Source organism: Cynara cardunculus, assembly GCF_001531365.2.
Source record: "Cynara cardunculus var. scolymus isolate 2C chromosome LG 14, CcrdV1, whole genome shotgun sequence".
Lineage (NCBI taxonomy): Eukaryota > Viridiplantae > Streptophyta > Magnoliopsida > Asterales > Asteraceae > Cynara > Cynara cardunculus.
The window spans coordinates 486,606-503,073 of NC_037541.1; the positions used below are offsets into that span (position 1 = coordinate 486,606).

A 16,468-nucleotide genomic window follows, 5' to 3' on the forward strand; every position below is an offset into this window, starting at 1 on the left:
CCATTTTGCTCGAGTCTAAATGCATGTTCGAGTTGGTGGTTTATTTACACAAATTGAAGTACTCTGCCAAAAAAAATAAGCAATTTATAAACGATTTAGGTTATGAAACCGATTACTATTTTTTTCGAGGACCATTAAGGACCAGGACCAGGACTAGACCGGTTACAATTTATATGCCCAAGATGCACCTAAAGTTCCGAATTGGCCACTGGACCAAAAGACCGGTAACCTTAGATGTCTAGACCACCTTGTGCGTATCTCGCCAATTTCATTGGACTCTAAAGATAACGGCGTACTTCAGCAATTTCATTGGACTCTAAAGATAACAACGAGAAAAAATCTCTAACATCTTGAGAGGAATCCAGAACAACATAAACGAAGAAAGGACGTCTTTATCGTATATTTATTGCTACTATTGTTCTTTCATGAACTTACACCTTCATCGACAAAAAATTTCCCTTTGGAAATCGTTCGATTGAACGAATCAATATATTCTTGAAACAACTATCAACACGTGGTTTTACAAAATCTTTTTTGGAGACCGAGTATCGTGTTTATGGAGCCATCAATCCTTCGATCGTGTAGGTTAGTGACTTTGCCCAATCTTCTTTTAGTAACAACGTTTGTAGCGTATGCATAACATCATAATCCGGATCCAACTTCCTTTGCCAACCCTGCAAGAATGCAATAAAACCAGAAGGTCGTTGGCCGAACAATATTCGGGTTTACTGGTAAATCCTAGTCTGTTTGGAGGTCAAGGCCTCAAGGGTTCAAACCTTACCAAAAGTGAGGAGGAGTGTGCGTCAATATTTGTTGGCCCGCATATGAATATTATATACTTTAAAAAAATGCAAGCAAAAGGTCATTGGCCCAATAGTATCCCGGTTACTGGTAAATCTTAATCTGCTCGGAAGTCAACGGTTCAAACTATTGATACACATAAAAGCCCAAGCCCGATTCCTAGTCCAGGCCTGGCATCAAAAGCCGGATCAGGCCGAATTTTTAAGGGCAGGCCTGGGCTGAAAAAGCCCGACCTTAGAAAGCCCGATCAAGCCGTTTCAAAGATTGAACTGTTAATCAACTTCTTTGTATAACAATCGCTTTACAACAAAATCGGATTTATAGGACGGCAAATATGTCAAATGTCTTAATAGGCTCATTTTATAGGACTTAAGTTTATAAAATCAAACAAATGTGCGTCCTATATTCAGGGCTTACAATAAGTTGATAGGACATTTTTGGGCATCCTAACGAGTTTTCTAGAAAAGTTTTGAAATAAAGTGTCAAGAGTATCCTTAAACACTTCTCAAAAGTGTGCTATAAAAAAGCTAATATGACACTTTAGTTCAAGAGTATCCTTAAAGAACTTGTTTAAACTTCCAAAAACGTTCTATCAACTTATTGTAACATTTTTACATAGGACACACAATTATCTGGTCCTATAAACTTAATTTCCATAGAGCAGCCTGTTAGGATATTTAGACATATTTGTATGTATATATTGACTAATCGAGCTTATGTGCATAAGAAAGGGAATAAATACCTCAAGAACCAAGGTTGTAACCATCACGGTGCAGACATTTCCGTCCACATTGACTCGATGACGCCTCACTTGCTCTAACAATTGATGCATGCAATCGGCAGGGTGGACAACGTCACCTTCTGGAGTACCCCAAAAATCGAACGATTCCGTAACTTCCTATTAACACAAATGATTACATCAAAGGGTTTGCGTATATATATTGTTCTTGATTTTTTATACAAACAGACTTCATCGAAAAGATGCAACCATAAACAAATTGATGGAATTGGTTGAATTTACACATAAAGAACTTTAAGAAAACGGTCTTTGGCCTAGCGGTATCCAGGTTACCAGTAGAGTCCAACCTTTAACCTTTCAAAAAGTCAAGGGTTCAAACTTCATCAACAGTAAGGAGTGTGTGTGAGTATTTGCAGTATATAGATATTAATACTTAAAAGAAAGAATTTTAACCTCCAACATCAGTTTAAAATTCATCTATCCCAAATAAGTGTCTACATTTCTATCTGAATCAAACCCTTAACCTCCTAGGAGGCGGGGCTATACCAATAACCCGGGTACCACCGGGCCAAATAACCCTTTGGTGAGTCTATTTATACTGATGTCAAGGGTTTCTTGTTTCGACTGAAACGCTTTTTTTTGTTCTTTTTGGCATTTGTGAAAACCCCGGCTTGCAACAGAAAAGTTAAAACTACAAATTAATGTGAACAAGATTACCTTTATAAAGGCTTGTGGATTAGGACAGTTTTGTTGCTTTGATAGCCTCAAGGTGCACTTTGCTGCAGTTTCACCATCTCGACGAGCAACTGCTTTGAAAAATTCCAACAAATTCACTCTATCGTTCTTTGAAAGTTCAGCAGTCATGCCTACATCAAGGAATACAACATGAGGCTTCGATTTGAAGATCCCTTTACGAGAAGACTTGCTCCGTACAAGGATATTTCCGGGATGCATGTCCGCATGAATGAAGTTATCGACCTGTAACAAGAGAAATTGGAGTCTTCAAATATATCAATAATATACTTGTAGGATTAAAAACGAAACCAAATCAAACGACCCCAGTGTATCCCGCACTAGAGAAGGGTCTGGGGGTGGGATGTATGCAGATTTGATGTCTTCCGTAAGGGTGCTTTTGATATCCAGGCGGAACAGATAACTTTTTAGCTGTTTAGCATTTGATAAGACAGAACTGGACATAACAAAGCAGATAAAATGACCAATTTACCCCTAATGAGCTATTTATATATTTGGATTAATTATGTAATTTATTAAATTACAATAAAATAAATATTTTATGCAACAAAATATAGCATTAGAAAGTTTTTGTCAAGACGATTAAAATGACACCAAAATAAAACATGTATGTAGTGTCCAATTTTTATTTTATACCTTTTCTATATTATTAGTATTTAATAAATTAATCAAAATATAGAAACCGCAAAAAAAAAATTGAGGATAGCAAAGTGAAGGTTTAAAGAGCATAAAATGCAATAAATAAAATTTAAAGAATGAATAAAATGTAAAGAGTGAAGACGTATTTGATGTTTTAGAAGAGAATTAAGTTTTAGTTTGAGGTTGTATTGGTAAAACATAAGCCTCTTCAGCCTGTTCCACATAAAAGTCCTGCCAAATGTGGAACAATAATCCCTTTTATGTCTTGTGAAGTGTACCAAACACACCCTAAACGAGTAAAGGATAGAGCGGTTGTTTAAGTGAAGACCCCCAGCTTGTGCAAAAGTGTGAGCAAACCAAACGAATCCACTTGAAAGTAGAGTCTGGGGGTGAGAAGTACGCAAACCATGAATAAATTTGGGTGTGTTTGGTACACGGACGACACTAGACATGACTAGACGGGAGAGAGTGAGGTAGGTGCGTGAAAGATTGTGTAAGGTTTTAAGGTTTTAATTCAACATGGGTAGTTCAATAATTTATCATTCTTGTCCCATCTCCCTTTGTCCCGGTCTAATGTTGCACCAAATACGGGACAAAAAGTTTTTGTATTGTCATGTCTATGTCTTGTCTTGTCCTGCGTACCAAAGACACCCTAGACATTCACAAGCACCTAATTAGAAAGTATTCAATTATATATATAGCAAGTGAAATATGGTTATTTTCATCGGAAAGAGATGGAAGCATTAAAGCTAACGAATACGATACCAGAAGCATCTTCAAAAGTGCATGGGTACCAATGTGAGCAAGAGAGCTTTTAAGTCGTTCATGTCCTTCAAGTTCATCAACATAATGTGCAACACTTTCTCCTTGCTCGAAAGTTTCCACCAAAACCGCAGGATGAACAAGCGGATATACGGGTTTCGGAAATGAAACATCCCTCCATCTCCTAAAGTTGTAAATGAAACGACTTAAATGAGCAGCTTCCCGCGCAAGATCCACTTGTGACATCATAAAAACCGCAAATTGTTGTACACTTTCATCCAATCTTAACCATTTCAAAGTGGGTATAAATCTTGAAATCTTGGCTACTACGTTAATGATCTCAAAATCTCGTCTAATCGATTCACCAACTCCGGGATGTCTCACTTTAACCGCAACAATTAACGGCTTGATCTGCTTTCCACGATATCTGTATTTCAAAGAAGCCCGATGAATTTGAGCAATACTCCCTGATGCAACTGGAACCTCTTCAAAATCATCGAAGATTTCAGAAATTTTACGACCGAAAGCCTTCTCAACCGTCTTTTTCGTGTAAGCAAAGCTATGCTCGGGAGCTTTGGTATGAAGTTTCGAGAGTTCCGTGCACAAATCTCTTGGAAAAAGATCTGGTCTTGTTGCTGCCCATTGACCCCATTTTATAAAAGCGGGACCTGCTATTTCTAACGTTCGGCGAACGATCCGAAGCCATCTTTTTCTAGACGAGCTACCAAAATACTCCGCAAATGGAGCCATTGCTATACTGGGCGAGAACAAAATCGCTAAATATAAAGCTCTCACCAACAATACTAAACCTTCAAATACCGAAAGGATCGATGAAATCAAGAGCGCATGCCCATCTTCCGCGTGCATGTATAAAGTATTTCTTGGCTGAAAATATTCCACGTTTTGCCCTGTTTGTGCAAATGCCATATTCCCGCACATTAACGCAAATATACCCGGAATAACCACATACGAGCGGCTCAACGCCAAACTAAATGCTTGAGAAATCCGACTTAGAGGAGAAAAACATTTCCCATTGTGAAATGAACTCCAAGATACTCTTTTTAACCCAATTTGAGCATTATGTGTGATTCTATAATTCGGGACAACACAATAATTTCTCTGAAAAGTGGTCTTTCCGAAACCGTATTCGGCATTGCATGCCGAAAATGAAGAACTTCGCCTACTATAGAGCGTATATTGCGAGTATACCCCATATTGGGAGGAACGTAGACCAATTCTATCGACTGACCCATCTTCTGATTGAATTCTCCTATTGTTTGTTCGAATCGATTGTGCAATTCTTTTAATATTTCTGACAGCCAAGAGCCTGTATTATAATTAACAAGTCAATTTCACCATTCTTAGACATTAGTAAATGATTTAACACTTTTAAAACCCATTCAAACAGGTTAATTAAACTCATAAGGAGAGTTTGAATGAAGACAATTGAGACTCAAAGCTTATTAGGTCAGCTATATATGACTATTTGGTAGTGGCTTAATGATATAGAAAGTGACTTATTCAGTAAGCTTCTAAGTGGAGTTTTATGCAAAAAGCCAAGTTTTTTTCAAAACCTACTCTCCCAATAAAAAAAACACGTTCCTTTCATCTTTGAAAAAAAAACCCTTCCCAATCTGTATATACAGATTAATCCACACAGACAACTTCATCTATATATGATTTAATGGAAAACCAACCAAACAGCCCCTTAATTTACCATATAAAGCAAACCAACCCGGTAAATTCAACTCGAAAGTAGGGTTACGTGGAATGTGTGCAGACTTGTGCGCTACCCCTTAGTTTACCATATAAAAAATGTCAAAAGGATTCTAGGGCCATCCATATTGATCAAAAAATGTATGATTCAAAATCATATATGCAACTTGATTGTTTGTCCCGAGAGAAAGATGCTAATCTTGCAATTTCTAGCTAAGTACACATAAATATATTAAAATTCACAAGCATTAAAAAAGGCATAAACTGAAACCAGGTCAGGTTCAAGGAAAAACCACAAGAAAATTGAAAAATATTAGGAACACCCTCATAACCATTCATGTGAATGGCATGTACATGTGCATACAAGTAATTTGTAAGCAATTTGCGCGGAATGCAGATGTGCAAAACATGCAATAAAACCAAGAAACAACTGCAATTACTTGTATGCACATATGCATAACGTCCAAAAGAATGGCCACCAGGTGTTCCTCAGCTACTATTTTTTTTTTGAGGTTTTCCTGAACCTCCCTCAACTGAAACCCTAGCTAAAATTTAGCTATATGATTGATGCTGCCAAGGTTAATAATGTCCTCCCAATAACCTTTGTGTTCTTAATGTTGGATCTCTACATGTACAAACCCTAAATTTTTATTACAATTTCAAAACATTTCTCCAAAGGGAAGTCGCTAAAACGTTTCATAACTCAGAAATTTCGCCGGTAATTCATTCAATAATATACATTTCTTAACAAAATCGAAGCATACAAGAAGAAATTTGAATACGAAATGTAAATAGAACCTTGACATAGCGATAATGGAGTTGATTTTGATCACGAATTGAGGCAAATTTGTGCAGGAGCTGAACCGCGAGCATTTTCTACATTTCGACTCCCCTTGATCATCTGATCACGAAATCAATTCAAGTTTTCGTTCGCTAACATAATTGATCACATCATTATCATCAAACAATGGCGGATTTAAGAGAAAAACGAAGATGATTGAAGGCTGATTTTGATTTGGGTTCGATTATGTGTTCTTTTTGGAACCCTTTTTGGAGGAAACCCTCTTGTTGGCAATGAGAGATTTTTGTACATGTAAAAGATCTTCCCAATATATGGCAGATTTTGTTTATATACTTCAGATTTACAACCAAGAAAGGTTTAGAATGAAGATGGTTGAAAAGAATCAATCGCATCATTTCTCAACTTTACAGCAAAACGTTATGAAGGTAAAAAATCGAACATTTACAGTAAAATAGTGTAAAGGTTACATTTACAACATTTTGCTATGAAGTTTAAGTGTAAAAAAAGTGGTGTCAAGGTATCACGAAAACAAGTTGATCTCACGTGATCCCAAATCATTAATCATAAAGGGGTGTTTGGGATTGCTTATTTGAAACAACTTATGTTTTTCTACAAAAACACTTATCAACTTATTATAAGTCAGAAGGGTTTAACTTCTTCAAAAACTCTTTATTACCGGTTTGGCACCGGTATAAGTTGTTTATCCAAACACTCAAAAGTGCTTATTACCGGTACCACACCAGAATAAGTCAATATGTTTATGTAGGTTACTAATTTGTGGAGGGTGAGGGTAACTTAACCATAATTCGTGTTGACAACAGTGGGACTCAAACCCGGGCCTTTTGTACAAAGGCAGGGGTTTATTACAATCTCAACCATTAAAATTTTGTGTTAACATTTCAATTTCAAGAACTATAAGCTGGCAGCCGACAAAATAATACGGTGACAGCTTTAAAAAAAATGTAGTTTTCCCCCTTTATGAGGAACCATGAAGCGGTGGTCCATATCACCGTATCATTCCATGTGCGTCCGTCCCTGGTGAGACGACTTTGTCTGAATAGAAAACAAGTCATATGTTCGATCTCAGAGCCTCTGCTAGCTTGAATGAGCCAAAAAATGTCTCCTCACATTGATGTCCTTTGAGGCTGGTTCTGTGTGGGGCCGCTTATGGTTATTAGTAATCAACTTTTTCCCCCTTTCTATTAAGACCTCGGCACCATCCTTACCCCCCTACGATTAGGCCGTAAAGAAACACTCTTGGATGGTTGAGCGAATAAGCCGTCCAGACGATTAAGCTCATTAAGTTATATACGTTATATATACAGGGTTAGGTTAACGTGAAACCAACATGTTTTCATGAAACCCGTAAGACCACTTTTTTATACTTAAAACTTCACTGCAAAACGCTGTGAAGGTAAAAAAAAAACCGAACCTTCACAGTAACAACACTGTGAAAGTTATCTTCATAACGTTTTGCTATGAAGTTTCAAATGTAAAAAAGTGGTCTCACGGGTCTTACAAAAACAGGCTGATCTCACGTGTTCTCTATATATTCTACAACATATTATTACTTTATCTAAAAATTCAACACCTCGTTGATGTGATCCGAAATGATGGTTCACAGAACCACTTTACTTAGAGTGGACTATAATTTTCGTCTGAATGATCTGTTAACAGCTATTATTTTCATTATCGTAGTTTAAAATTTACGGTTTTTATTACGATGGTTTACGACATATTGTTACGTTCGTCGTATTAACTTCTTTAGAAAAAAGTATAATAATTCAGGAATAATTTAATCATTTTTTCTTTTTTTTTTTCTTTCTAATTTTATAATAAAATCCTAATTAGGTAATTATTCAATGGGCCTTTAGATCTCAAATTGGTTAATAAAATTCAAAATACCATTACTCAATTATTTAAAATTGGGCCTTTAGTGGTATTGGAGCCCAATGGGCCTTCAATAATCTATGAAAATTTAAATCTATACTATTTTTAGTATTTTAAATATAAAATTGACTTAAGCTTTTCAGGTATGAGACATAACAAAGACTGAGAATCTTACTTGATAAATGATAGAAGAGTTTTACCTGATAAGTGAGAGAAAAAAACTCTTACCCAGTAAGTGCTTACCGAGTAAAAGACGCTTACCAACAATTTATTTTTATAACCAAGAATGTTATCCGATAAGGTAAGTGAAGGTGGTGAGTAGTGACTCTTGCCAGTAAGTTAGTGTGTACACGGGTTAGGGTGGGTCATTTTCGACATTTTTACAACCTAACCTAATATAGCGGTTTGGAAAAATCTCAACCCAATCCAACTCATTCAAAAGTATAACCCAAACCAACTCAACCCAATATGGCGGTCTGGATTAGGTTGACGTGTTAGTAGTTACATAAATTTGACGAATAAAATACTTAATAAAACTTTAGTTTATAGAATCAAACTATAGAACGTCATATCTAAAAAGATTACAGTTTATAAGACCATTTTTTTGGCATTTCAATAAGTTTTTAGAACGCTTTTTAAATAAAATGTTATATTAGTTATTTTACAGAAACATTTTAAGAAGTATCACGTAAACTCATCTATTTATAGAACACTTGTGTTCATACGACATTTTTTTTCCAAGTAATGTTGTATAAAATAATTAATACGACACTTTATTTTAAAAGCGTCATAAAAATTTGTTAAGACGCTCCTATAAACATATTGCAACTCTTTTAGATAAGACACTTTTTAGTTTTGTCCTATAAAGTATCATATTATGACGCTTAGACATTTTTTATGCATCATATAAAACCTAATGTTGTTATAGTAAGTGTTATATTTCCAGCAAAGTACAACATCAAATGAGAGTATTTATATTCATATATTCGTCAATTAAATATCTATCAACATTATTCATATTCTTTAACATATCCATTTATTGTTACTGTAAAAACGATTTCAATAATTTTCTCTTATTAATTAGATTTTTTATCATCATTCATTGATCGTGAATCTCTTTTGGTAACCTATACATTTAACTAAAATGAAATACAAACATAAACACAATAAACATTATATAAACTTTTATACAATAATAATATATATAAAAACATATATATAAAAAGTAAAAAATTATAAAAAATATATATTAACGGCGGATTAGACATGTTGAGCTAGATCTAGCCCAATTTCAACCCTCTTAATTACCGGGTTGACAATTTGCCGAGTTGGTAGGTTGGGTTTAATTAGGTTGTCAGCGGGTTAAATTGGAATGATTTTACAGATTGACGGTTTTTTATACACCCCTACCAGTAAGTGTTTGGTAAACGACACCTTAATTTCAGATTTTTTTTTATACCAGTAAGCATTTTCTCTATAGGTTTTATATACATGAAAATAAAAATTCAATTTAAAATAAAAAATACGTCATTTTTATATTGTGATATTCTTTAAAAAAGAATTAAATTTTTATTAAAAAATTAAAAAATTTGGAATTTTTAATTAAAAATTAAATAAAAAGCGCCGCTGCCGGGGATCGAACCCGGGTCACCCGCGTGACAGGCGGGAATACTTACCACTATACAACAACGACTTTGTTGTTTTATTTTATTAATTATAATATTTATTTGGATATAATTTTTGCAGTTTGCACACAATTTTTCAAGGGCTTAATTAACGGTGCTAAAAAAACGGATCAACCTGACCAACCGAACTTAACCCAATTGGAGAAAACTCAAAAAAACCCAACCCGATACAAACCGAGACATAATTGATACAAAATTAGTTCAAATCGTGTCTATTGAGTTAGGGTAATTTGAACCCAATTCAAACCGATGTCTTTTTTTTTTATTAACCTGGATATCCAATCCGCTATGCGACCGACTAAGCCCAGGATGACCACCTGCTTTGCAGATAAGCCGGAGTCACCGCATTTGAACTTCCGTGGCCACAAGAGAATTTTTATTCCTTCTTGGATTTGAACCTATGACCTTCTGGTACTTTTGACCTTTATAGCCAAGCTCAAACCAATCAGACATCACCCTTGTGGTTAATCGATGTCTTTCTATACTATGGTTTTGATATAAGTATTAAATTCTTGATTAGTATATGTATGTTAGACGTTACACCAACCTGCAATAAGCTATATACAAAATTATATTACAATTTTAAGCATAATTTTACTTTCTTATTTGCATGAATCTTCATTTTTTTAGTTTGTTAGTCGTTTTTTGTATGTTCTTAATTTGATTTTTACTTATTTTAAACACAAACAGTTAGTTAGATTGTAAAATGATGTATCAATGTTTCAACCCGACCAACCCAACCTAACCCACATGAGTTGGGTTGGGTTGGGTTGTAGCTTTGATTGAGTTGTGTTGAGTTGGGATTTATTTTTTATTAACCTGGATATCCAACTCCCTATGCGAGCCGATTAATTCCAGGGCAACCACCTGTTTTGTGGGTAGCCCAGAGTCACTGCATTTGAAACTCTGTGGCCACGAGTTGAGATTTTTCAAACCGTAAAAATTGGTTTGAGTTGTTCAAATGACTTCAACCCAACCAACTCAACCCATGTACAACCCCAAGGCTTAATCATTTCAGAACTGTACAATTTATAAAATCCATTATCAACCACTGATTTAGAATAACAGATGAAATAATCAATGCATATTTATAGGAAAACTCAAATTCCATAAATATCCCTGTCTCTCTTGTCTCCTCTCTCCTGTAACATACACACACATTCACAATTAAATATGTACATAAGACGAACACACTATGGATAAAATAAAAACAACTTTAAAAAAATTCATACTAACGTCTTCACAAATGTTGGGTTTAGATTTAGGGGTCGTTTACCAAACACTTACCCGGTAAGAGTTTAGCGGTAAACTTAACACTATCATTTACTTACTGAATAAGATTTTAGTCTACCAAAACGATATCGTATGCAACAATTTACCCGGTGAGCGCTTACCATGGTAGGAGTCGTCGTTCTCACTTACCGGATAAGACTTTTGGTCATTGTCTCGTTCTTACAGGGTAAGATTTTTAATCCTTACCATATTCATCAGGTAAGGTAAAATGACTTGGTGTTCCCTTACCCGAGTAAGCGTTTGGTAAACGGCCTATTAGTTTTGTTGCTTTTGTTGGTGTTCAATGTTTACAATGTGTTCACAAACTATTCCAAATCTTGTAGATTTATAGTTTGTTTACAAATTATAATAATATTTTTTAAAAAATATATTCATAAAATATTTATTTTATGTGCACATTTAATTATAATCAAGTTTAAATAAAAATGTTTTTTACCCAATTAAAAAATAACAAGACCAAAATCATAAAATCGATTTTGATGGGTTAAAGACAATTTTTTTTATTAAAATGACGAAAATACCACTCATTTGACGGAATCTTTTAATTGCAATTAGAGGGAGAGACCAAATTCAGATGTTTTTGTAAATCACAATGGCAATTTTGTAATTTCGAAACTATAGAACCGATAGATGTTATTTTTGACAAATCAAATGAACCAAATTTGTGGTTTATTCTAAAATTAAATGTTGACGGTAAATACAAATTACTTACCTCACATTTCAATCATTACGTTTTTTTAAGTATATAATATTTATATACGGCAAATAGGGGTGCTCATGGGTTGAGTTGATCGGGTTGAAAACATTTGAACAATTCAACCAAATGTTTGCGGTTTGAAAAATCTTAACCCAAACCAAAGTGCAACCTAACCCAACCCAACCCGTACGGGTTGGTCGGATTGATACTTTAGTACATTAAAATATTTTTCTAACCTTGAATATGTTATTTCTCTACTTATAATTTCTTTTTTCATCATTAACCATTTGATAATATTTATCCATATTCATTACGTATATCACATTCAGTTAATTTTCTCAATTTACATATATATGTTCACAGTTACTGAACATATATACAAATAAATTATATAGAGATGTGAATAGATTGAAAATATGTGTATATGAAAAGCATACATGATAGTGTAATTGTCTAATGTATATATTAATAGAAATTCAACAATCATATTAAATCTAAGAAATAAAAGGATATCGGGTTTATCGGGTTGGGTTCAAATAATAGTTCTCAATATCAACCCAATACCTATGGTTTGACAACTTTATAACTTGATTAAACATCGGGTTGCTTTGGGTTGAGTTATTTCGCGTTGGGTTGGGTTGAGTTGATCGGGTTGGTAGGGTTTTTGAGCACCCCTAACGGCAAATGCAATAAATAAACTCACACACCTTTCTCACTTTTGGTGGGATTTAAACCTCTGACCTTCTAGGAGGCCAAATAATACGATACCGCTAGGTCAAAGTTCCTTTGGTTTCAATCATTATGTTACAGTTGATAATTTATTCTTAATCTTAAAATCGTAATAATTTCATGAAAAATGCAGAACCAAACGTGTCCTAACAAAAAAGCATTTAAAGAAAAAGACTCGGAAAACCACATTTGCAAAAGTCAATATTTTGTCGTGTGCACATTAATATATGTCGATAATTCAACGGATATTATACAAACGTTGTATTCTAACTCAAGATTTCTTTATTATTTTGAAAATTGTATTATCGTTTAATAAAGTCGACGTATATCGGCCCATAAAGATCGTATGAACATAAGCGACAATTTCAACAGATTTATATCAAAATTGGTCAAACAGGGATTTTAATTTATATTCAACGGGTCAAATTTTGGTAAAATTAAAAAAGCTTAAAAGTATCTTACAACAGTGGAATTCAGCTAAAATACATCAGAGGACTTTGTAGACATTTGATCCACCTTAAATGTACATCTGCTTGGAAAAATCCCAGATCCGCCGCTCCAATCTGACTTAGAGGCCGTTTACCTAAACACTTACCCGGTAAGCACTTACCGGTAAAATTCAACACTATCGCTTACTTACCAGGTAAGATTTTGTTCACTAAAACGCATCGTATGCAACAATTTATCCCGGTAAGCGGTAACCATGGTAAGAGTCCTCGTCCTCACTTACCGGGTAAGATTTTTAGTCCTTGACATATTCATCCGGTAAAGTAAAGTGACTTGATAAACACTTATCCGGATAAACATTTAATAAACGACACCTTATTTTAACACTAGAAGAGTACTCGCGCAATGCAGCGAGACATATCTCGATTTTAATGTTCTATTTTATTATTTGTCTCTGTCGATGTTATAATACGACTTTATGTGTTTTTAAGAAAGTAATAATAATTTTATTTTTGAATAAAATATAAATTTGAAGATATCATAAAAATTTGAAAAAAAATATATCAATGTTAATATCAAATAAACTATTTAAAAGTTCTCATTTTTATGTAATTTCTTTATTTTTTAATTAATTTAATTTAAGTTTAATAACGAAATAATTTATTTTTGGTTTAATAATATAACATTTTATAAAGATAATAATTAATTATTTCATTAGAACTCAATGATTATCCTAATTATATTTTATATTTTTTATATTTAAAATGAGATGTTTATCTTGTATTTGATTATGTTTATCTGCAGTTAATTACACGAATTCAGATATGGAGCTTTAATAAGTTGTACTTACACACAATCTACTTGCAATGTTGAGTTTTAAGTAATATGCATTAATAAATAGTATTTTACGCATAAAAATGAGTTTTTAAGAATTTTTGTCAAATACTTTATAATATAATTTAGATATAGATATAAATATTACTTATTTTGACCTGTTATTTAACCGGTTTGGATAAGTGATCAACAAAGAATCATCAAATATGAAAGCAAACCATAAAAAAGGTGGAAAAATGAAAAGCAAAAAAGAGTGAAGAAAAATTCAAAAAAAGACTTTTTGAAAATTATTAAAAAAAGAAAAAGAAAAAAGTAATTTAAGTGGAAGGAAAAAACAGGGGGCAACTTTTGACGAAACACCTTTTTCCTTGGGCGGTCGGCGACGGAAAGCGACGGTAGTGTGTGTGCTGTCGGCGTTGCAGTCACCCGCCGGAGTGGTGGTCGGCGGATGGTCAAAAGTCAAAGCTAAAGCCGTATGTTTTTTATCCATTGACTTTTTCTGACTCTAAAACACATCATTTTCATGTTTTTAATTTCATCAAAATTATTTTAGTTCCAGAATTAATTCGGGGTTTTAAAATAAATTCATATGGAATAAAAGGTGGAATTTGTATAGTCGAAATGCATGTTATATATATATATATATATATATATATATATATATAGCTTGATTATTATACAACACTTAACATTTGTGCAACCAATACAACCCAATCTCAATCGTCCATTTCATTTGATTAATATGTGATTTCATAGAAGTTTTTATAGTTTTCTAATATAAAGTATCGATCATAATAAATGAACTATATTCATCCTCCATAAATATTCAAATCATAATAAATGAACTATCATCATTTCCATAAATATCTCAATATATTTGGTTGTACAAATGCGATGGGTTGTATTTGAAACAAACTATATATATATATATATATATATATATATATATATATATATCGAGGAAATTTACTTTGCAAACCACATTATTTGTACAAACCTAATTCAACCAATCATAATTTTTTATTTTGTTAATTTTTTGTAATTATTAAAGGTTGATTAATTATTTTTATTGTAGAAGGTGTTAATAATAGATATTATCATTTTTATTATTTTAATTTTAGGGAAATACATGAAACAATTTCATACATGTGCATGTTGTGCACATGTGCATATCTGACAAATTGTTTGTATTTAAATGTGCGTACCGTTCAAATGAATGATTACATATGCATACCAGATAAATTGTTCACAAATTACTTATATACAACTGTGCATACCGCCCAGATGAATGGTTAACATGGTGTTTATCAGTTTTTAATTTTTTAGCGATTTTCTTGTGAATCTGACTCTCTATTCTATCTATAATATATATATATATATATATATATATATATATATATATAATATGAAACTTAATCATTTGAAAACTACAAAACGTGTGAGATTCGTCATCCGTGAGATCCATACTAAACCACTAATATAAGATAATTAATATTATTAATTAATAAAATAATTAAAAAGATAAATATCCTTGTATATTAAATAAAAACTAATACATTTTTTTTAGGAAATTTCATATTTTTCTATTTCTCTCTCATATCTCCGTATTAACATACACATCTTATACACAATGTAAACAATCTTAATATTTTTTAATAGGATGTTCGCATTGTCTGTACAAGTGGTATATTTAGATTTTATTTTATTTAGTTTTTTTTATAGGAAATTTCAACTGGTTTTAGTACGGTTCAATCAGTATCATTTATTTGATTGACTTAGGGGTCGTTTATCAAATGTTTACTCGGGTAAGCGCTTACCAAGTTATATTACCTTACCGGATGAATATGACAATGACCAAGAATCTTACCTGGTAAGAGCGAGACAAAGACTGAGAGTCTTACCCGATAAGTAAGAACAATGACTTTTACCACGGTCAGTTCTTACCGGCTAAATTGTTACATAGAAAGCCGTTTTTGTTGACTAAAATTTTATCTTGTAAGTAAATGATAGTATTGAATTTTACCGCTAAATGCTTATCGGGTAAGTGTTTGGTAAACGGCCCCTTAATCAGCTAATTGCTAATTAATTTTATAAAGTTCCAAAAATTATAAATTTTTGCTAATTACCAAGAGATTATTCAATAATAAATAATATATAATGCTTATAAATTATTTTTTAAATAATTTTTATAAAATGTTTTATAATATAGTAAAGTAAGTATATAATTGTCAACCATTTCCCTAATGTACCCTTTTAGTTAAAAATAGTTTGTTTTCAATATATTTACGAATGAAACTAAACAGATGCAGTAAATCACATTCGAAAGTATGCATTGAGGATGGTGATAAATATGTAGAGTTATCAAAGGGTTTTTGGCCTAGCGGTATGTGAGTCTTTGGCCTTCTAGAAGGTTAAAGGTTCAAACCTCACCAAAAGTGAAGAGAGTGTGTAAGTTTATTTATTTGATTTGTCGTATATGAATATTACATACTTCAAATATAGATATATATATAGGGTTTATTTCAAATACAACCTATCGCATTTGTACAACCAATGCAACCCAATAAATTGAAATATTTATGGAAATGATTAGAGTTCATTTATTATGATTTAAATATTTATGGAAGATGAATACAGTTCATTAATTATGATTAATACTTTATATTAGGAAATAATCAAAA

At 32.8% G+C, this 16,468-nt stretch overlaps 1 protein-coding gene and 1 non-coding gene across 2 annotated transcripts; both read right to left on the minus strand.

Annotated features, from left to right (window-relative positions):
• Positions 1–326: 326 nt before the first annotated feature.
• Positions 327–6,494, minus strand: LOC112527058 (probable serine/threonine-protein kinase abkC). Its single transcript, XM_025137538.1, has 5 exons — positions 6,209–6,494; positions 3,698–5,021; positions 2,258–2,518; positions 1,544–1,699; positions 327–674 (listed from the first exon to the last, which is right to left on the minus strand). Exons 1-5 carry the CDS (start codon positions 6,214–6,216, stop codon positions 555–557), a joined length of 1,869 nt encoding a protein of 622 aa, XP_024993306.1. The 5' UTR covers positions 6,217–6,494; the 3' UTR covers positions 327–554.
• Positions 6,495–9,723: 3,229 nt separating this feature from the next.
• On the minus strand, positions 9,724–9,795 carry TRNAD-GUC. Its single transcript has one exon. It is a non-coding gene; the product is annotated as a tRNA-Asp (tRNA).
• Positions 9,796–16,468: the final 6,673 nt, after the last annotated feature.